At 35.3% G+C, this 23,631-nt stretch overlaps 1 protein-coding gene across 4 annotated transcripts; it reads left to right on the top strand.

The window, feature by feature from the left end:
- Positions 1–3,221: 3,221 nt before the first annotated feature.
- LOC139876649 (uncharacterized) lies at positions 3,222–17,005 on the top strand. 4 transcript variants are annotated; one of them, XM_071864005.1, is made up of 8 exons: positions 3,222–3,354; positions 14,672–14,730; positions 14,827–14,933; positions 15,292–15,340; positions 15,592–15,643; positions 15,814–15,872; positions 16,501–16,546; positions 16,654–17,005. In XM_071864005.1, exons 4-8 carry the CDS (start codon positions 15,338–15,340, stop codon positions 16,785–16,787), a joined length of 294 nt encoding a protein of 97 aa, XP_071720106.1. In that variant the 5' UTR covers positions 3,222–3,354; positions 14,672–14,730; positions 14,827–14,933; positions 15,292–15,337; the 3' UTR covers positions 16,788–17,005. The 4 variants fall into 4 exon arrangements, with proteins under 4 accessions (XP_071720106.1, XP_071720105.1, XP_071720108.1 ...); XM_071864004.1 differs by lacking the exon at positions 3,222–3,354 and adding an exon at positions 10,815–12,383; XM_071864007.1 differs by lacking the exon at positions 3,222–3,354 and adding an exon at positions 13,569–13,732.
- The last annotated feature ends 6,626 nt before the right edge of the window (positions 17,006–23,631 follow it).

The raw sequence follows: 23,631 nt of genomic DNA, 5'->3' as shown, positions 1-23,631 counted from the left end.
CAATAGGATTACATCCAATACCTCGGTTATTAATCTAGACAAACATTATAGAAACTAGCCAACAATCATTGTGACAGACAACATAATAATCAGATTATCAATGGAAATCATTGCTTTAGAACAAGAAATAACCTACAAGAACAATGAGTTCTTGGATGAAGAAGGTTTTGATCTTTGATGCCTTGATGTTGAGCCTTTTCCAAGAGCTTGGAGTTCTCCAATATTGCTCCCAAAATTCGTCTCTGTATTCTCTGGTTCGTACTCTCTAAAACTGGTCTTCAATCATGAGTTATAAAGTGGAGAAAGTAGGTCAGAAAGTCAAAATTTCGCTGAAACCTACTTCTGGACGGCGTCCTAAATGCTGGACGGTGTCCCGTTGTAAAGGGTTGGACGGCGTCCCATAGATCCAGACAGCGTCCCAGTTTAAAAGGCTGGACGGCGTCCCAAAGCTCAGGACGGCGTCCCGATGTACTCAAAGTTACTGTCTCGTTTTCTTTGTGATTTCCTTTCATTTAGACGAAGCCTAACACATTTGAAGCTTTGTTTTACCATTTTAGAGCACTAATTAGACCTTAACTTGTATCGGGATTAACCATGGTCATAAATCATCAAAACTCTTTATAAATCACTCTCCGATACAAATTTGCATATCTTGGCGTATCACTTGTAGAAATGCTTTCATTAACCTTGATTCGAGAGTATTTTATACGATATTGCGATAGATATATATATTGTTATTGAGCAATATCAACAACACATATCCGTTTATAAATCGTTAGTGTACAACACATATATCACTAAATTGGACAACGCATATCCAATCATAAATCATTAGTTTACAACACATATACCACTAATTTGGACAACATATATCCATTCATAGGACCGTTAGTGTACAACGCATATATCACTAACTCAGACAACACATATCCATTTCTACAAGTAAACACATCATATACGTATATGTATACTTATTCCACTCACCTTAATGATTCGGTGGCGGTTTAATACTCCCGTATGCTTCAAGGCAAAGTACCTAATACAATAAGTACTTAATTAACACACATACTAGTTGGATTAAATACCAATAATTCACTCATGCGCATTTAATGACTTAAATGCATTAAATGCCCCATTTTCACCAAAACCGCCCCTTAAGTGTCAAGACCATCATTAATCGCTTTAGTGATTAAAGTCCAACAACACTTAACAATTACATCATTAGGGTATTTCATACCCATAATTCCCAACTAGGTCAATAATAAAACCTTTGACTAAATTAAAGTCAATACACCCATTTCGGGTCATCCATTAACTAACTAACACCCATTTACTAATTAACTAGGTGTGTTAGCAATTAACTAACCAATTAGGGTTCATAGACATCATTTAATACTTTGAAACCCTAGGCTAGTCACCATTTAGTCTTCATGACTCAATTTTACCCAAGAACACCCAAAATCACCAAATATGGGTTTTGTGTTCATCATTTACTCAAACCCTAACCCTTACACTAAATCAAAGTAAGGAAATTAAAGTTAGAACATACCACAACAACCAAAACGTAGCTAGAGAGGAGATGAACAACTTTAATGCTTGAACTTTAACCCGAAACAAGCTCCTTCCTCTTGGATTTAAGCTCTCTCTCTAAAGAATCACAATCTCTCTCTAGATTTAAATGTGAAGAGGATAAGGTTGTTGAAAATGGAGTAATGGTGCTCCACAAACTGACCAAACTGCCTTAAATCCGTCCACAAGTGAAATTACCAAATTGCCCATCAAAATATCTGATTTAAAAGGGCTGAACCCGGCTACAGTAAAGGTGCGCGGCGAGCTCCCTTTGGTGTGCGCAGCGCGCACTCAGCCCAGATTCCAATCTGACTTCTGTTTAACTGCACAATCAATCCCTCACTCCATATACTCTATATACACTGCTGTACAAACTGTTTAGGGTCTTACAATGCAAATACCAGGGATGAGGATGGCGAAGTTGTCTTCAAAGGTATCGTTCTTGGTTACCAAAGTTGATTAGGTGGAGTCGGTAGAGGCAGCGCTGGTGGCGACTGGCGACGTTCCTGCCGATGGTGTTGGGCGACGGGTTTGAGAGAGCTGTGGGAGGAAGGGTCTGGAGGGAGGGAAGAGAGGGGTTGTTTCCAGAAGGTACGGTTTTTTTAGCGTGATGGTGGATGATGAAGTTGAGGGTACTGTTAACGTTACTGTTAACGTGTGGCGTTGGCCAATCAAATGCTGACACCATTTACCACAATTTATATATATATAAATTGAGTCATACCCTCGCTTTTTAGATTTAACCAGATACCGTTTCCAATGCACTAATTAATATAAGCAAAGTTATGTAAAAAAAATTTGTGCAAGAGCTAATGACATCTCGAACTGCATAAAAATATTTAAAGATCGGTAGCGCATCTAGCCGTAAACTGGTCGCACATTACTCATTACTCATTAGTCATTACTCATTAACAATGAAACAACAAAGAATGGGCCAATAGCCTAGTAGTGAATGACTCACTCTCCCTTAGAGGAGGTGAGGGTTCGATTCCCACTAGGTGAGGATTTTTCAAATAATTGAATCAAAAACCATTCTTACCGGGCCCAAATGATCTCTTGGTCCCACGCATGCGAAGATTGAAACAATAACAATGCAGGTTCGAATCTCGGGCCTGGCATGCTGTGGGGAAATGGGTGATGGTGTTTCGCCAGGCTTCAGTGGGCTACCGGGGACCGCTGGATGGGTTGACAAAGTCAACACAGAGCTAACATGTCCATGCCGATACACATGTTTTATTGCAACAACAATGAAACAACATGCCATTTGAAATAAGAGGTAATATTAATTAAAATATTATAAGCCGCACTCCATAAATGAGCTATATGACCCACCAAGTTGAGGATCAACCATGTATTATAATATTAGCTATATATATCCACCTTTGGTTTAAGTTGTTGGGGGATGATTCTCACACACACTTTTTTGATCCTCACACACCAATTTAAAGAAATAGAGTATTATTAGAAGAGTAAAAGGTTAAAATAGGTGTGTGAGGATCAAAAAAGGGTGTGTTAGAATCATCCCCTTTGTTTAACTGTTGGACACCTCAACCGGTAATATAAACGGCATTTTGTTTAGTCACCACGTGTACATGTGTATTTATGTCTAACATATATAAACGTGAATTAAAGACAGGTAGATGTACGTACCACACAAATTGAAGATCAAACAAGATAGACTTGTGGCTATTACGAACCTCGCTTAGAAGTCCCATGTGTTGCACCTCATATCTTGAGTAAAAATATATTTGCACAGATCAAGTGAGCATGGAGCGCGCATATGAGGTATGTGTATTGTGTTGTATGCAAAGCTTGGGGCGATCAGCACCTAACATTCAAGCTTAATGTTTCATTTTGTGGATGTTTCGCATCGCGCTCAAGTGTTGTGCCACGCATAATGAATGCGTGTGAGTTGCGCGATGATCACCAATTGATAACTAGGTCGTTAGCACTGTATATATAAGCATCAAATTGGTGGTCGCACATTCATGCATTAACCATCATGTGCCAAACTTCATAATTTAATTTCATGTGCCACCATCAGTCCATCACGTGTCGCCTTCATGCCCAACTTCATGCCCCACCTTTGTGTGGCGACCCGACCAAAATCGTCATTGACGGCGTCGCTAACTGAGGTCCCGAAACGTGGTCGTAGTCCCTATATGAGACTCGTTTGACCAAAATTATGTCGCATTCATTTGAAACGTACAAGACTTGCAAAGTTTAGTTTACAAACAATTCGACAACAAGTTTAAGATTACAAAAATTGTAAAGTATAAATGACATAACTTGCGACATAATATAAGTTGAAAATCACAGTTGCTATAAATAGCGTAAGTATGTAAACAATATGTTTGAATCCAAAGGTGTTATCACTAGCGTATGTATGTATGTATGCTTGACTCCAAGCAAGTATGAGTGTACGCGGAAGCATGTATCAAATAGCCAAGTATGAACCTGAGAAACATATAGAAAACTGTCAAAGAAAAATGTTGGTGAAATCATAGGTGTTTGTAATAAACGTTGTTTTTGAACCACAAGATTTAGTATTCCCATAACGTTGATTATCATAATCGTTTGCATTCCAAAAGTATTGTTCGCGAGCACCCAATTATCAAGACTTAACGTTTCCTTCCATAGAACCCCATCACAATAGTGTTAGAACATACACTGTTTCTCGAAAATATATTTCATCCGTAGACGGTAGCGAACCGTCCGTAATGAGGGTTTATCAAACCCGTATGGCCACACAATATAAGTTCTCGCTTACACCCTGCAAGTGTAACTAATGATAATCGAATTGAGGATTTTTGTTCTAACTCGCTGTGGAATGTTTGTTTTCCTTGTACTTGTGTTCAAAGTATAAAAGTAAGTAGTACAAAATGTAACAAAGTATATGTTTCTCAGCCCACAATTTAAAAGTATAAAAAGTTGTTGAAAAGGTGGGACTATGATCTCACCTCGAGTGCACGAGTATAAAAGTACTTCACAAGTAAACGTGTGCATGATAGTTGCTTAGCCTTGACCTAAACAAGTAAGTTGTATCAATTAACCGGTTACGACACAAGGTCGGGCGAAATGTGTTCAATTAGTCTTACGGCTCGTTACGACTCGAAAAGTATAGCATGTGAATCACGTTGTCAAGTTTCATGCAAGAATCAAGTATAAAAGAAAGACTAGAACGATTGCATAAGTGTTTAGTTAAGTTTGACTAAAAGTCAAACTTGGTCAAAGTCAACGGGGTCGGGTCGGGTATCCGACAATTTTTCTAAGTTATATAATCATATATGAGCATGTTGGCCAAGTTTCATGTTAATCGGAGGTCCGTAGCATATCAAACATTTTACGTCAAATGACCAAGCAAAACAGCCCATTTTAGTGTATCAGGACGGTGTCCCAAAATCAGGACGGTGTCCCAATATGAAGAGTGGGACGGCGTCCCAAAATCAGGACGGCGTCCCAATTGGCATCCAGGGTCTGTTTGCTGAATTCCTCAAATGGATGAACCAAAACACAAACAATCACATTTTATGATCCGCAAATAATTAGAACATGTATTTTATATCATCGGAAAGCTATTTCGACAAGGAATACAACTAACCACATATCATTAATCAAAATCATCATTTAAGACAACAGAAACCTCGTTGAATGGTCGTTAAGCGTTCAAAATCAAAGTTTAGGTTCATCAAATGCATTTCAAGTTCCGGGAATCCAATTTATACATATGATATGCCGTTTTGAAGGTAATCAAACATGTAATACAACTAAACACTTATTAATAACATTAACGAGCATTCAACGCATCAAAAGTTCGTTTTAAAGCTATCAAACCCTAACCAAAAGTTCACAAAATCAATAATCACGTTTATGAAGTTTCTTTAATCAATCTATACATCAACATGAAGCTAATGATGCTAGTAACACTTTTAAAACATGAACTTTAACAATCTAACACATTTGATCATCCAAAATCAAAGATTAAGCATACACTTTTCATTTTCAAGCTAGTTACACCAAAACATCAAGATCGAGCATACAAATCATATATTCATGTTATACACGAGCCATAGACACTAACTAACAACATTTCAAGTCAAAAACACGAATTTAAAGAAATCTAAAGTTTTAGAAATGTTACCCAAAATCAATGAAGTTAGTATCAAATCGTAGAGGATGATGAGAGGATCAAGAATATGTAGTTTGTTTTGATGTTTGCTTGCTAAATCGAAATTAGATGATGAATCTTTTGTTTGAAGGTTGAGAGAAAAGATGGAAGTAATGAAGATGGTGGAGATGAAAATGAATGGAGGAGGATGGAGTTGACTAGTTGACCTAGTCAACTAGTTTGGCTCTTTGGCGAGTTTAGTCCCTCAAGTTTGTAGTCGGGTGCGGGAATTAACCGATCGAATATTTTTAAAACGCAAGTTAACGAGAGATGTTGTAATCGAGTAACGGGATTATCAAGAACATTAGTTAACGAAGTGTACGAATATAGGTGACGAAAGATGTTATTAAAAAAAAAAGACGGCGTTAAAATAAATTTAACGGAAAAACGCGGGATGTTACATTACCTACACCTTAAAAGAAATTTCGTCCCGAAATTTAGTTGGAAGTAGTAGTCGTTGTTTCTTCCTCGAGATCTTGCGTTGTCGGTTCTACGAATAAGTGAAGGTACTCCCTCGGGTATTTCAACGAACTTCGACAGTCGTGATTTTACGTTGGTTTAAAGTTTGGTTCCACGATTTATAGTCTCAACCGGTCCTCCTTGGTAGTGAGGTTTATCGTTGATAGTAAGTTCATCGAAGAGGATAACAAGTTCTTGTCTCGCAATACACGCCTTTAAGTTTGATACACAGAATGTAGGATGAACGGAATTTGTTTGAGTCGGAAGTTCGAAGCGGTAAGCAACGGGCACAACACACCCCAAAATTTCAAAAGGACTAAAAACATCGCGGATGTAGCTTTCTACGTTTCCGAAATGGACTACACCTTTTCAAGGTGCGACTTTTAACGTCACGCGGTTTTCCACATGGAATTTAAAAAGTTTACGTCTAACAGTGGCATAGCTCCTATGGCGACTACGGTCGTCTCGAGCCTTTATGAGGTTAAAGAAGTTTCTTGGTTGTTCCATGAATTAGCTCGGGTTCGGTGGTTTGATTATCATTAACTTGGTTCTACAAAAGGAGAATGACGTTTCCGGTCACATAAGATTTCAAAAGGTCTGACGTTAAGACTTGAATGATAACCATCGGCGTAAGAGAATTTAGTAAAGGCAATGACTTTTCTCAAGAAATTTTGAAGTCGATAACACGAATTCGTTTTATGATTTCCAAGGTTTGAATCGTATGTTTGTTTGGCCCTTCGAGATGCGTTGATGTATTGTACTCATGTTTAAACGCGGTCCCGAGGCTTTTCGAAAAGCACTCCGAAATCTAGAAGTGAAACAAGAATCTCGATCTGAAATGAGGTACATTTCTGTAAGGTATGTTTGAAAAAGTTTGTTAGGACTTGAAAACGTTAGATAGAACAAGTTTCTCAAGAAATTCGCGTCGCGAAAGATTTATCTGTTTCCAAAAACGTTTGTCGGAGCAAGTTCTCATCGGTCTCTGAAAACGTTCGTCGGGGCTATTCACCCTCGAGGCGAGTACTAGTATAACGTGAAGAGTCTATCTCTCCATTGAAAATTTAGAATCAAAGATTTCCTTATACGGAAGTACGAGTGTAATACGAGAGAAGTTTCCACCTCGGTGTGAGCATAACAGGTATATTGTAGTTCGTTGATAAAACTGTGCGAGGACGAGATAGTATTCATGTATAACGTATGTTTGAAGTTGAAAGAATTCGTCATTCATTCGGAAGCATAAATATGGTTCGACAATATTCGAAGGTGTGTCCCCGGTATGGTTGTTGTCAGTACTTTCGGAGTTTTCAGATGTCCAAACATGAATAGATGAAGTCATGTACATGGCACATGGTGGTGTTTAGGTTGATCGAGTCTAACCACCATCACGTGTCACTAGAACTTTGGTATGTCTTACCGTAATATAACCACGTTGATCGAGTGTCGTTATATTACGCTAACTCATACCTCCATTCCCACATCACTCCATAACATCAAGTTCGTGTAACTGTGAAGATCTAGAATGAACAAAGTGTAACGACGTCTCAAACGTGACTCGTATTAAATCGAAAGAATTTATGCAATTCTAAAGAAGCGTTCCCCGAGGGAAGTGTATAAATGTTTGTTCACGTCAATGCGGTTCGAGTCAGACAATAACGTATTCAGGTATGAAAAGAGTAACGAGTCATGATAATGAGTAGTACGCAACCGTAGTGATAAATAGTGATGGCGATACTCATCTAGAGTGGTGGTGGTAACTTTACAACACTCGTGGATAGTACGCTGAGACGGGGTGGATAACAACCAAGGAGTCAGAATTCCCGAACTAGAGTGACTAACGAAGTCGTGGTCATCCGTACGTGTATAAACCTTGAATTCACATGTGTTACCAAAAAGTGGCGGAATACGAGTTCGTATGATGAAGGTTGGGTACCATTAAAAAGTTTGCCTAAGAATGATTCAAGTATAATGCACAAGTAGTCAAGTAAGTGCTATCTATAGCAATGTATGTCAGAATGCAATGGCTAACTATCCGGTTGTAGTCTAGATTCACTAATGCGTCCCAACGACTCTGTCAGACACACTAATGCACATCCTAGTTCCCTACAACCAACGCTCTGATACCATCTGTGGCGACCCGACCAAAATCGTCATTGACGGCGTCGCTAACTGAAGTCCCGAAACGTGGTCGTAGTCCCTATATGAGACTCGTTTGACCAAAATTATGTCGCATTCATTTGAAACGTACAAGACTTGCAAAGTTTAGTTTACAAACAATTCGACAACAAGTTTAAGATTACAAAAATTGTAAAGTATAAATGACATAACTTGCGACATAATATAAGTTGAAAATCACAGTTGCTATAAATAGCGTAAGTATGTAAACAATATGTTTGAATCCAAAGGTGCTATCACTAGCGTATGTATGTATGTATGCTTGACTCCAAGCAAGTATGAGTGTACGCGGAAGCATGTATCAAATAGCCAAGTATGAACCTGAGAAACATATAGAAAACTGTCAACGAAAAACGTTGGTGAAATCATAGGTGTTTGTAATAAACATTGTTTTTGAACCACAAGATTTAGTATTCCCATAACGTTGATTATCATAATCGTTTGCATTCCAAAAGTATTGTTCGCGAGCACCCAATTATCAAGACTTAACGTTTCCTTCCATAGAACCCCATCACAATAGTGTTAGAACATACACTGTTTCTCGAAAATATATTTCATCCGTAGACGGTAGCGAACCGTCCGTAATGAGGGTTTGTCAAACCCGTATGGCCACACAATATAAGTTCTCGCTTACACCCTGCAAGTGTAACTAATGATAATCGAATTGAGGATTTTTGTTCTAACTCGCTGTGGAATGTTTGTTTTCCTTGTACTTGTGTTCAAAGTATAAAAGTAAGTAGTACAAAATGTAACAAAGTATATGTTTCTCAGCCCACAATTTAAAAGTATAAAAAGTTGTTGAAAAGGTGGGACTATGATCTCACCTCGAGTGCACGAGTATAAAAGTACTTCACAAGTAAACGTGTGCATGATAGTTGCTTAGCCTTGACCTAAACAAGTAAGTTGTATCAATTAACCGGTTACGACACAAGGTCGGGCGAAATGTGTTCAATTAGTCCTACGGCTCGTTACGACTCGAAAAGTATAGCATGTGAATCACGTTGTCAAGTTTCATGCAAGAATCAAGTATAAAAGAAAGACTAGAACGATTGCATAAGTGTTTAGTTAAGTTTGACTAAAAGTCAAACTTGGTCAAAGTCAAAGTCAACGGGGTCGGGTCGGGTATCCGACAATTTTTCTAAGTTATATAATCATATATGAGCATGTTGGCCAAGTTTCATGTTAATCGGAGGTCCGTAGCATATCAAACATTTTACGTCAAATGACCAAGCAAAACAGCCCATTTTAGTGTATCAGGACGGTGTCCCAAAATCAGGACGGTGTCCCAATATGAAGAGTGGGACGGCGTCCCAAAATCAGGACGGCGTCCCAATTGGCATCCAGGGTCTGTTTGCTGAATTCCTCAAATGGATGAACCAAAACACAAACAATCACATTTTATGATCCGCAAATAATTAGAACATGTATTTTATATCATCGGAAAGCTATTTCGACAAGGAATACAACTAACCACATATCATTAATCAAAATCATCATTTAAGACAACAGAAACCTCGTTGAATGGTCGTTAAGCGTTCAAAATCAAAGTTTAGGTTCATCAAATGCATTTCAAGTTCCGGGAATCCAATTTATACATATGATATGCCGTTTTGAAGGTAATCAAACATGTAATACAACTAAACACTTATTAATAACATTAACGAGCATTCAACGCATCAAAAGTTCGTTTTAAAGCTATCAAACCCTAACCAAAAGTTCACAAAATCAATAATCACGTTTATGAAGTTTCTTTAATCAATCTATACATCAACATGAAGCTAATGATGCTAGTAACACTTTTAAAACATGAACTTTAACAATCTAACACATTTGATCATCCAAAATCAAAGATTAAGCATACACTTTTCATTTTCAAGCTAGTTACACCAAAACATCAAGATCGAGCATACAAATCATATATTCATGTTATACACGAGCCATAGACACTAACTAACAACATTTCAAGTCAAAAACACGAATTTAAAGAAATCTAGAGTTTTAGAAATGTTACCCAAAATCAATGAAGTTAGTATCAAATCGTAGAGGATGATGAGAGGATCAAGAATATGTAGTTTGTTTTGATGTTTGCTTGCTAAATCGAAATTAGATGATGAATCTTTTGTTTGAAGGTTGAGAGAAAAGATGGAAGTAATGAAGATGGTGGAGATGAAAATGAATGGAGGAGGATGGAGTTGACTAGTTGACCTAGTCAACTAGTTTGGCTCTTTGGCGAGTTTAGTCCCTCAAGTTTGTAGTCGGGTGCGGGAATTAACCGATCGAATATTTTTAAAACGCAAGTTAACGAGAGATGTTGTAATCGAGTAACGGGATTATCAAGAACATTAGTTAACGAAGTGTACGAATATAGGTGACGAAAGATGTTATTAAAAAAAAAAGACGGCGTTAAAATAAATTTAACGGAAAAACGCGGGATGTTACACTTTGTTCATGCACACCCTCATGCGCCACCTTCATGAGCGAGCTAACGTGCGCGAGTGAGCTGATGCGCGCAAACCAATGTGCACGAGCGAGCTAAATGCGAGACAAGCCAACGTACGCGAGCGAACCATCGTGCACGAGCGAGCCAATGCGCCCAAACCAATGTGCGCGAGCGAGCTAAATGCGAGGCAAGCCAACGTACGCAAGCTAACCGTCGTGCACGAGCGAGCCAAAATGCGCCCAAACCAATGTGCCCGAGCGAGCTAAATGCGAAGCAAGCCAACGTGCACGAGCGAACCGTCGTGCACGAGCGAGCCAAAATGCGCCCAAACCAATGTGCGCGAGCGAGCTAAAGGCGGGGCAAGCCAACGTGCGCGAGCGAATCATCGTGCAGGAGCGAGCCATGCGACCAAACCAATGTGCGCGAGCGACCTAAATGCGAGGCAAGCCAACGTGCGCAAGCGAACCATCGTGCACGAGCGAGCCAATGCGCCCAAACCAATGTGCACGAACGAGCTAAATGCGGGGCAAGCCAATGTGCGCACAGACTTACGCAGATCGGCATCCTCGGTGGTGTATAGTTAATATTCAGTGATAATATTGAATAAGCGCCCTATTATATGTGCATCGCTTGCGCATGATGTGGGTCTCTAACAGATACCATACAAAGCGCTTCGAACTTGTTTCGGTTATCATTTAATAATTTAACTGTGATTCATTTAATAAGCCCCAAAATGACTTCAATATAGTGGGTGGTTCTATAATTTTTCCTCACCATATTTTCTTTTTCATTATGTATATTTGGAAAAGGAATCTGAAGAAGCAGGTGGTCTCCGTTTGTTTCGAGGGTATACGTGCCTTCCAAAAGAGAGTTAATCTCTAGTAGTAATAAAATAATTCAGTGTTGTTTTATTGGGATCTAAAAGATGTTTATTAAAAAATTTGATTACTTTCTATTATCTTAAAAAATAAAACAAACCTTCTTTGAAACCCACATTGATTCCACTGACCATGAGTCTTGAATCAGAATCAGATATGCGAAAGAGATAAATACTTACAAGCGTGAATCAGATCTGACTCGTTAACTCGTATGATAGTAGGAGCACGAAACTTGTTGTAGCGCGTCTCACGAATGGCGCCATTTGATCAAGCATAGATCTGGGCCGTGGACAGAAGTTCACTTGGATCAACGAAATAGGGGTTTTTGGGGTTCAACGACATCAACACTCCGGTCCGAATACCGTGATAACCCGAATCGAGATGATGATCTCGAGAGAGTGGTCGATGGTTGAGGGTCGTCCTGTTGAGTCGGGTCGATAGGCCGTGAGGGAAAAAAGCCTAGGATGCAAAAACCCTTGGATTAGTGTGTGAGGAGAAAAGGATGAGTGAGAGTGAGTGGAGAACAAGATAGAGAGAGAAAGATGATATGGATAAAATGGGAGGATGACCCCTCTATTTATAGAGGGGAATTAGGGTTCCTGAGAGACTTTATGAGCTTTTCCTTATTCAAACGCAAGTGCAAGTCTAATGAGAAAACATGATGGGCTACGCACATCATCAGGGACCAGTTTGCAATGTAAGTTATTATATATAATTTATTATTCTCATTCTTTTCTTCTGATCTGTATCTCTCTCGATTCTCTGTTGTTCTTCATACCCAAATTAGGGTTTGTATTCATCTTGATATTCTGAGAGTTAAAAAGTTCAAGATCAATTGAACTTGCTAGTGAGGATTATTACTGTGATATGTTATACTGATTCATAATCATCTGTGATTGCGAATTTCTTTAGTTAATTTTGACTTTCATTGAAATATTTACTTCCTATGATTGGAAGTTTGTTACATCATTTGTTTTCATCAATAACAATAGGGGTACACAGGATTAAGTTCAATGTTTATGGTTAGAGGAACATTGAAGTGGAAAAGTAGATGCGTGAGTTTCACTTTTTTTTAACAGTCAAACTTTTTATTAATACCAACCCACTAGTGAGAGTCAAACCCAACGATTACACCGGCTTTGAAAGTCAAACGTTCCAATTTACATAGACTTTGCCTCTACTTATAAACCATAAAAATGAAAAATTACAAATGGAATCAAATAAAATAATTTCTTCAATGCTTTACCAGGGAAAGTTACCCTATTTCTGAATCTCCAAACATGCCATTGTAGAGCTGCAAAGATCACATACACTTTTTGTTTCGTCTTCTCAGTTCCATGCCAACTATTAAACCACGACATTACCTCGCACTAATCCGTGAAAATCTTTAGAGGGATATCTAGCCAAATTCTTACTCGCCTCCATAGTTCATACTCCACACTACAACCAAAGAATACATGTTGCAAAGATTCGATATTGTAATTACAAGAAGCACATTTGATATTGTCAATTTTCACCCCTCTTTGAAATAGATTAAGACGTGTAGGTAATCTATCCATCGCTAAAAGCCACAGATAAATGCTAACCTTTCGCGGTAAAACCTTCGACCATGTTGTACTCAGTTCGTTAGTTGGTAATAATCGATCGTCAATATAAGCTCTCGTACTGCTTATCGTGAATTCTGAGTCATCATCTAGGCACCAACACCACGAATCTGGCCCATGCGAGATAGATACAAAACCCAAATCATTAATTAAAAATTTTAATAAAGGTTTGTTTTTAGATCCGTGTAACACCGTATTTTTTTTTTCCAAACTTTTCGTTAGATATAACTAGACAACCATTTGTGACTAAATCGTATTTAACCAAACAATGAATCCAGCCCAATATATGAAACCAGGCCACCTTGTAGCTAGCCCATTGGATCATGTTCAAACCCGAACTCACCCCAGCGTCTTCAACGGCTCACCTGCACCGACGATAGCATACAACCACACCTCCGGATCACCGCCAATCGCCGCCGCTCAGTCCTCCAAAGCTCCGCCAGTTATTCTCCTTTCTCTCATTGAGTAATATGCCTTATTGACCGATTTTAACCTAAAAATACTTGCTCTATTTTGTATGAGTTTATTTGAATAAAAAATATGCACATACACATATGTTTATACATATATAATGTAACTTCTGATATTAATTAATGTATAATTATCATAATTTTTAGGTTAAAGCTAGTTGAGGCGTGCAAAAACCTATTAAATTTTCCAGTGATAGCTGGGTCAAACACTAATAAAAAAAACTTATTTTTTAGTAAAAACAAATTTTTTTAGTGTAAATTTTTTTATTTTTGGAAATCCAATTGGGGCGGGTGCCAGAGCCAGTTGGTATCATCAACATACAATTCTTTATCATCAACTTGAGTTGGTATCCACAGTCCTACAATGTTCCGCCCCTGGTTGTAATTTATGATTACGATTATTGCGTTCAAAGTTACTATTGTTTTTTCAGAACAATTGGCGACGTATTAAATTGTTGCTTCTCGTCTTCTCATACATTATTGTATTTCGTTATATCTATTTGTGTATATACGTAGTATATATATATTCGTCAAAACCTAGTGTAACTATGAACCTTATGATTATGTATAAACATCTTTTCTTAGTGTTAGGGTTTGATTGAGTCGGAACGTTGTTCTGCAGTTTGTTTTGTTAAATTAACGTATCTGTGGACCTGAATTAGGGTTTGATACTGTTATGTATATGTATATGTATATGTATAATGTACATTACTCATAACTGTATGATATTTTTTTATTGTTAGCTGTTTGTTTAGTATATAGGTTGTAAATAGTTTCATATTTTTGTAAATTGTATATCTGGATTTTGTTTTATATGTTTGTGTATATGTCCACATTGTTTTTGGCAAGGCCTTAAAGTTTAGTCCATATGCTTATTTGTATCATTAATTTAATTTACATATCTGTTGTAGGTGTGATTGTTTTGTGCTGTGATGGTTTTAGCTGTGGATAGCTTTGGCTTCATCTTTAGGTATATATTATTCAACTAGTACATTGTTTTTTTTACATAAATTACGTAGGTTTTGTAGCCATTCTTTATCCTCAATTATCATTTTTTGATGTTTAGAACATTGAAAAAGGTAGTATATATATTGTCAAGCTGCAATGTGCGATTCAGATCCTAGAAGTTTGTTGAGATGTCGGCACTGTACAGGTCCTTTAACCAAGGAGATGGTAACTTTTATCAATGAACTAAAGCTTATTCAGCTCGGGGAGTACTCAGCAAGTACTTGCTCAAAGTCAGTCAAACTTGGTCAAAATCGGTCAAACTCGACCAAAACTCAGGATTACTCGGAAAATTGGTCAAAACATGTTCAAAATCGGTCAAAGTTAAACTTAATCAAGATCCGAGTACTCCCAAGTTGCCAAGTACTCGCTTAAAAGCCCCAAACGAGTACCCCCGAGGAGCGATTTTCGTAACCTTGACTAAGAATATTTATTACGACTATGGATGTTTGAAAATTGCTAAAAGTCATTATAGTTGATATTTCGTTTGGTTTATGTTATTGTTTATATATCTGTTTGATGTTAGGAAACCAGTGCTTGGACTGTGGGACCCCTTATTAGAGAGCTTTTCCATGGTAAGTGGTAACTTATTTTCTCTTATGTTATCCTTAAAAAAAGGAGAAGGAACTAAGAAAGCCATCATATATTTTTCTAAAAATATAAAAGATAAGCATTTTAATGATTAATAGTTGAAGTAAATGTGGTTTTTATTTTGGTTGGAAAAAGTTCAATATATCTTGAAAGCAACTTTAATGTACACTTCAAATGTTCTTCTTACATGCCATTATAAAATGTTCTTATTTCTTTTGTCTTGTTGATAACTCAGATTGGGTCTGCTGTTGGTGGTGTATCGAGCGCATTCTACGGATTCAATCTAGGTATGTGTTGCATTATTAGTTGGTTTGTACTCGTCGATTTAAGTAGTGGTTCTTTTGCAAGACGTGTATACATGCTCTGCCAGGAATTTGATATTTAAACGTCACGTTATAAAATTTTGACATATCAAACATTCTTTTCGAATAATTATTTATTGCTTTTCTTTGTGTAGTTATGCCGGTTGTTCAAAGGCGGGTGAAAGGACCAATGTGGTTGCATTTTTTTATTGGTGTAAGTTTCTCACTCCGTATTTTTGGTGGGCACTCAATTTCAGTGAGTTGACAATAAAATTCTCCATTTAGTTTATCTCTAAATTTACGAAGCGTCAGATTGTAAAATCTACTAAACAAGGAGCATATAAATTTCTTAGATTGGAGGTGGCAAAATGGGTGGGTTGGATGAGTTGGATGTAACAAACAAGTTTTTGTATGGATCATAACATGCCAAGTTAGGCCGACTAGAAACTCTATTCATTTCTTCCGGTATTACTCAAAGAGTAAAAACCAGTGTTGCAGAACTCAGAATTACTTGGCGAGTACTTGGTTTTTGCAACTCGGTCAAACTAGGCCAAAACTCGGGATTACTTGGAAAAAAATGGGTCGAAACTCGGCCAAAACTCGGGATTACTTGGAAAATCAGTCAAAATTGGTCAACATCGGTCAAAGTCAAACTTGGTCAACATTTGAGTACTCCCCAAGTTGCTGAGTACTCCCCCAAAAAGTCTCGACCGAGTATTACCTGACTACCAATTTTTGCAACATTGGTAAAAGAATTTATTGTTATTTTCTGATGCAAATGTGTCTTTTGTTGATGTTCATCTTGAATTTGTTTCTGCTCCTGGTTGAAAATATTTATACAGGCCCCACCTGTGATAGTATTCTCTTCAGCGTGTGCAGGATTAGCAGGTTAGTTTCTCTAAATTTCGTTGTAGTGTTAACATCGTGTGCAAAAGTTACTTTTTTCTCTAGTTTTTATCGACAATATTACTCTCTTGATTGGACGAAATTCGTAGGTGGTGCAATTCCAGCGCTTGCTCAACTTGCATCTTCCTCTTATCACGCATCAGTCTCGTCCGCATCAATATCTGCACCTCCGCCTCAGGCGGATGCTCACATCAGCAAATCCAGATCTTCCTTTACTTTATAATCCAACCTTGCTTATATCTTTCTTGCTCGTGCATACGAGCAAATTACCATGAAAATGTTTTGAATTTCTGGAAATTGATTTAAATCAGTAACAAATACTTAACAAGTACATACTAATTTGTAGTTAGTTTAAGCCTTGCATAGCATCATATGTTCATATATTTTGTCCAGCATTTCCTCTACTTACCTTCACTTTAGTAAATTTATATCACAATTACTTTTAACGACTAACCTGTTAACTTGTAGTATCGAACCTGTGAATGTCAAAATAACCTAATCATTTGTTTGCTAGTTTCCATCTATATCCTTGACCCTTGATGGTGTGTCTCATTTTTATCACCTTGGTGATCTTTGTTTTGTTGAAGTAACGAACTGTTATTTAAAATTATATTAGTGCATAAAGTGATTGTACATTGAATTGGTTAGAAAATGGAAGTTATATCAATGTACAAACAAATTAAAAAATTTATTTGTTTGTATATTAATATAACTCCCACTTTCTAGCCAATTTAATATACCACTTTATGCACTAATATAATTCTAATGACACTAAAGATTGTCTTTAAAAAAATCCATAGTTTTTATCTTCTTATCTTTATCTCCTTATCTTAGGTGATATACATTTGTTAACAAGTTTTTTGTAATTGTTGTAAAGAGGTTGCAATTCATAAAAGTATAATTGGGTGAGAACCCTAGCCGCTCCGGAAAATTCGTGGCTCTCTCAGGCGATTTTTTTGATTTCCGACTAGTTTTTGGCTGTTATCACGCACGTTACTGAATAATTTTTCCTTCTGGCTGTTCATGGCGGGTAAGAAGAAGAAGAAAGCTCCGGACACTGTAACTAGGGTTTTACGTAATCGCAAAGTCGGTGTGGAACAGAGTGATTCATTGAAGGAGGGAGAGGAGAATGACATGTCGTCGGAGTATGAATTTGAAAAGGGTTCCACGCAGACTGAAGGTAACCTTAATCAGTCGTATAATGCTGAGGAAACAAGTAAGGCTGTTGATGATGACCATGTAAGTGTTCATAGTGTTGATTCATGGGATGCTTTAGAGAACAAGGAGGATCGTTGAACGATGATGTTCAATATACAAGGCCTATTGATTTGAATTTAATAGATGAATAGGATGATGTACTAGATAATAAGGATGAAACATCACTATTTATGGGTTCGAAGAAACCATCTGAGGGGGCAAGCACTCCTGGTCCAGAGTTACAATGATTAATATCGCATCTTGGAATATAAGGGGTTTGAACCGAATCTCTAAACAAAACGAGGTTTATGATGTAGTGAGTAGCAATAAGTTTTCGATTTGTGCTATTTTGGAGTCCCACGTTTCTATTGCAAGGTTAAATGGTATTTGTAATGTTGTGTTCCCAGCTTGGAATTGGTTGTCAAATAATAGTGTGTGTACACGCATCATCATAGGATAGAACCCGAACTAGGTGAGGTTGATGATTTTGGCTATGACTAATCAAGTTGTCCACTGTGTTGTTAAGAAGGTGGATGATAAATGGCAATGCTTTCTTTCATTTGTGTATGCGGATAATTATTATATCAAAAGAAGGCAACTTTGGGATAGCTTGAAATATCACAGTGCTTCGATTGGGAGTCAACCATTGGTGATGATTGGTGATTTTAATGGCTCGTTGGAAATTGAAGAATCCACAGCTAGCTCATCAAGTTGTACCTTAGCAATGAGAGAGTTTCGTGAGTGTATTGAGCATATTAACATGGCGGACGTTAACCATTGTGGTTTTCAATTTACTTGGAACCAACAACCGAACTCCTCAACTGGTATATTGAAGAAGATAAATAGGGTGATGGCTAATGACGTTTTTATCAATAGTTATACAAACGCGTATGTCATCTTTCAACCTTATCGTATTTCGGATCATTGCCCTGCGATTCTTAAAGTCCCGGTAGATATGGTAAAGAAAGAAGGTGAAGCCGTTTAAGTTTAGCAATTATATAGCTCAAACGGACGATTTCAAAGCTACTGTTCAACATGGATGGAATATGGAAATGCAAGGTCATTCGATGTATCGGGTAGTATAACGTTTGCGTTCATTGAAAAAAGACATGAGGAAGCTTATGTGGTGCAAAGGTGATGTGCATGAGAAGGTGAAACAAAGTCTTCAAGTTTTAGAAGTAGCCCAAAAAGAGCTAGACAATGCTCCTGATGTGCGTTCTTGTAGGGAAAACATGAGTAAGGCTCTAAAAGAGTACAACCAAGCTTTACTTGAAGAAGGAAGTTTGAACAATTTGTTAGGGTTGATTATATGTGTGATGAAGTTCGTGACCCAGGTTCATAGTTTGTGAACACAATTAGTCAGCAGCAAGCTTCTGATATGACCAAACCGGTGTCTGATTCGGAGGTGAAAGATGCTATATTCGGGATTGGTGAAAACAAATATCCGGGGCCCGACGAGTATACGTCAACATTCTTTAAAGAAGCGTGGGATATTGTTGGTGGTGATGTGGTTCGTGCTATAAAAGACTTCTTTAATAATGGCCAATTATTAAAGGAGGTAAATAATACTATCATTACTTTAATTCCGAAAGTTCAATCTCCGAGCAAGGTGACTGATTACAGGCCAATCTCCTATTGTAATGTTCTTTACAAATGTATTAGTAAGATTATTACCTCAAGAATTAAGGCGAGCCTAGATGAAGTGGTTAGCTTGAATCAATCTGCATTTATTCCTGGTAGGAGAATTGCGGACAATATTCTTCCAACCCAAGAGATCATGAGAAATTATCACACGAACCGTGGGACTCCGAGATGTGCGTTCAAAGTCGACATTCAGAAAGCGTATGACACGGTAGATTGGAACTTTCTTGAGGCTACCCTTATTTGTTTTGGTTACCCGAGGAAGATGATAAAATGGATTATGGCGTGTGTTTCCTCAGCTTCCTACTATATCTGTATAAATGGGGAACTGCACGGGTTCTATAAAGGAAAACATGGGTTGAGACAAGGGGATCTTATGTCGCCGTATCTATTTACTCTTGTTATGGAAGTTCTCACATTAATGTTGAAACGAACCATAGCGCAGTCCAGTGGTTTTAAGTATCATCCGAAGTGTGACAAGTTACAAATTATTAATCTATGCTTCGCAGATGATTTATTTATGTTCTCTCATGCGAATGTTGCCTCTGTAAAAATCATTCGTGATTCACTTGAAGAGTTCAAAAGATGTTCAGGATTGTCTCCGAGCTTATCAAAAAGTACAGCTTTTTTCTCTCATGTCAATGTCGCTACAAAGAACCAAATTTTGGCTACTCTTCCTTTCGAAGAAGGCAGCCTGGCAGCCCGTTACTTGGGAGTTCCATTAATTTCCTCAAGGCTTCTATATCGTGATTGTAAAATCCTAGTTGACAAAGTAAGGATTAAGATCAACGACTGGAAAAACAAGTTTCTTTCGTTCGCGGGTCGAGTTCAGCTCATCATATCGGTTCTAACGGCTATGCTGTGATGACCCGGAAATTTTCGATCAAATTTAAACTTAATCCTTATATGATCTCGACACGATAAGCAAAGTCTATAATGATGAGTCTTAAAAATTTTGGAACTGTTTAGAAGGATTCAGTTAACCTTTGACTATTCCCGACGATTCACGAATGAATGTTATAAATAAATATGTATGTGTATATATATAAATATAATTATAAGTGTACATATTAACTTAAATTAAATACAAACAAATCATTTAAATTGAATTAAAAATTTAAAGTAATATATATAATAATTAAGTTACTAATAAAATGAATATATTATATAATTAGTAAATATAACATAAATAATAATGTATAATATTAAGTACAAGTTAAAATATAGTTGATATAATATTATTACTTTCTGTGTTATTATTAAAATAAATATATTAATATTAATATCAGAATTAATAAATAGTATGATATAATTATGAAATCAGATATGTATAAATTATTAGATTATTATTATTATTGTTAATATTATTATTATCATTTAATTTATATTGTTAAAATTAGTATTATTATCAGTGTTACTAATAATATTATTATCATCATTTTTTTATCATTATTGTTATTATATCATTATACTGTTATTATATTTACTTTTATTATTATAAGTATTTCTATTATTATTATTATTATTATTATTATTATTATTATTATTATTATTATTATTAGTATTTCGATTTATAAAATTAATAAAAAGTATTATTAATATAATTTTTATTAGTTAGAATTATTATTATTATTACTTATATATATATATATATATATATATATATATATATATATATATATATATATATATATATGTTATTAATATCGATTATATACTTTATAAATACAGATATAATATATATACAGCTATATATAACAAATAAGTAAATAAAATACAGTTATAACAGATATGTATAATTATATAACAGATAAATGAATAAATAAATACTGCTATATATAAAAATACAGGTATTTATATATAAACATTAAAACTAATTAGTTAATTATATATAATTACTGTTATAATACGCGTGATTATCTATCTGTTTTTATTTTATTTATTTCTGTTAAACCCGTGATCAATAATCGATCATCATCACTAGAATACAATCAAAACACTGCTCCAATTGTTGAATTAACATCCTCTTTATCGTCATATAATGCTGGTAGCTGTTGTAAATAGAAAATAACACAGAAAAATAATAAACCGAAACATTATTCCTCTGTACGTTACACTTTTTGGCCAAAATTCGATTTCGAACAAATCTTCAAAATCTTTAAATGCAGATGTCTTAGGAATCATCCCTTTAATCTCTCTGTAAATTCTCAACCTTTAATTCCTCAAATCAAGTACGAATTTCAAAGTCAAAGTTTGGGTTTTTGAAAGTCAATTAATGTTCTTCCTTCGAATTCATGAAGTATACGTTGTTTCCAGTTCGATTGTTAGTTCCAGAGTATTTTAATGGCGATTTAGAAAAGATTTCATGAAGGAATCACAATCTAAAAACGTTTATAAATCGAAAAACAAAATTTTTTTTTTTTAGAAGTTGCGACAGCAACAGCAGTAATATATACATTTTTTTTGTTTTCAATTAAGTCAAGAACCATTATAGGTTAAAATATTTCGGTTGTATGACCCAAAACAAAACGTGTTACTCGATTTTGTAAATTTTGATTAGTGATGGTCGTTTGATTTGAGAGGTTGAAGAAGAAGAAGAACTTACAGTAACGGGATAAATAAATAACAGATTCATACTTAAACAGAAAAGCAGTAATGGATCCATGGTTTGAGGAGTGTGCTGGGTTTTGAGAGGTCTGGGGTTCGAGCCTCGCACGAGGCACAATTTTTTTTGAAACCTTTTCCTAAGGTAGTTTTTCTATTTTATTATTATTATTATTATTATTATTATTATTATTATTATTATTATTATTATTATTATTATTATTATTATTATTATTATTATTATTATTATTATTATTATTATTATTGTTATTAATATGCTAATCAAAGATATTACTACCATTAATATTAAGATTAATGTTATCATTAATAAAGTTAGATATTGTTATCATTACTATTAGTATTTTATAAGTATTATTATTATTATTAATATTATCATTACTTAGTATTATTGTTAATATTATTACCAATATTAATATATGTATTATTATAATTATTATAATTATGCTCATTATTATTATTATTATTATCGTTAATATGAACATAAAACAAATTATTATTGTAAATATTATTATTAGTATCATATTACAAATTGTTAGTATTATTATTGTTATTATCATCAAAAGTATTAGTAATAATATCATTGTTATTGTCAATATGATTACTAGTATGGTTAAAATTAAACTTACTACCATAATTAACAAAATAGATATTTTTATAATAATTATTATTATTATTAAGAATTAAGTATCATTATCAAAAGTTAATATTTTCATGATCATTATTATCAAATTATTCATTTTATTCAAAACCACTGATATTATCATTATTATGAGATTGATTATTGAAACCTATCATTTATACAATTATTAATAGAATTCCAAATAATACTATAATTTTTATTAATATTAGTATTATCACTATTATTATTTCAAATATTACCTTAGTATGACTAAAGTACTGTTTTAACAAACAAACAGTATATATATATATATATATATATATATATATATATTTATTACATATAATATAACGAAATTTAATATTTTTATATAAAATGAATCTAAGTTATTAATATAAAAATTATATCACAAATAATATATATATATATATATATATATATATATATATATATATATATATATATATATATATATATATATATATATATATATATATATATATATATATATATATATATATATATATATATATATATATATATATATATATATATATGAACAATATAGGTTCGTGAATCTGATGCCAACCCTGCACTTATCCAGTGTTGTCATATGTATTTTTACTACAAAATACAGTATTGTGAGTTTCATTTGCTCCCTTTTTAAATGCTTTTGCAATATATATTTTTGGGACTGAGAATACATGCGCTGCTTTTATAAATGTTTTACGAAATAGACACAAGTAATCAAAATTACATTCTATGGTTGGATTATCGAATCGAATATCACCCCTTTTAACTTGGTAACCTAAGAATTAGGGAACAGACACCTTAATTGACGCGAATCCTAAAGGTGGATATACGGGCACTAACTCCCCCCATACTGGAAAATGGTATGCTTTAGTACTTCGAGTTTATATTATACAGATTGATTTCTGTTTTGGGGATATTCTATATGCATGATGTTAATGTCGGTTACCAGGTG

Source organism: Rutidosis leptorrhynchoides, chromosome 11, assembly GCF_046630445.1.
Source record: "Rutidosis leptorrhynchoides isolate AG116_Rl617_1_P2 chromosome 11, CSIRO_AGI_Rlap_v1, whole genome shotgun sequence".
In the NCBI taxonomy this organism is placed as follows: Eukaryota; Viridiplantae; Streptophyta; class Magnoliopsida; order Asterales; family Asteraceae; genus Rutidosis; species Rutidosis leptorrhynchoides.
This window is presented reverse-complemented; position numbering and strand designations above follow the sequence as displayed.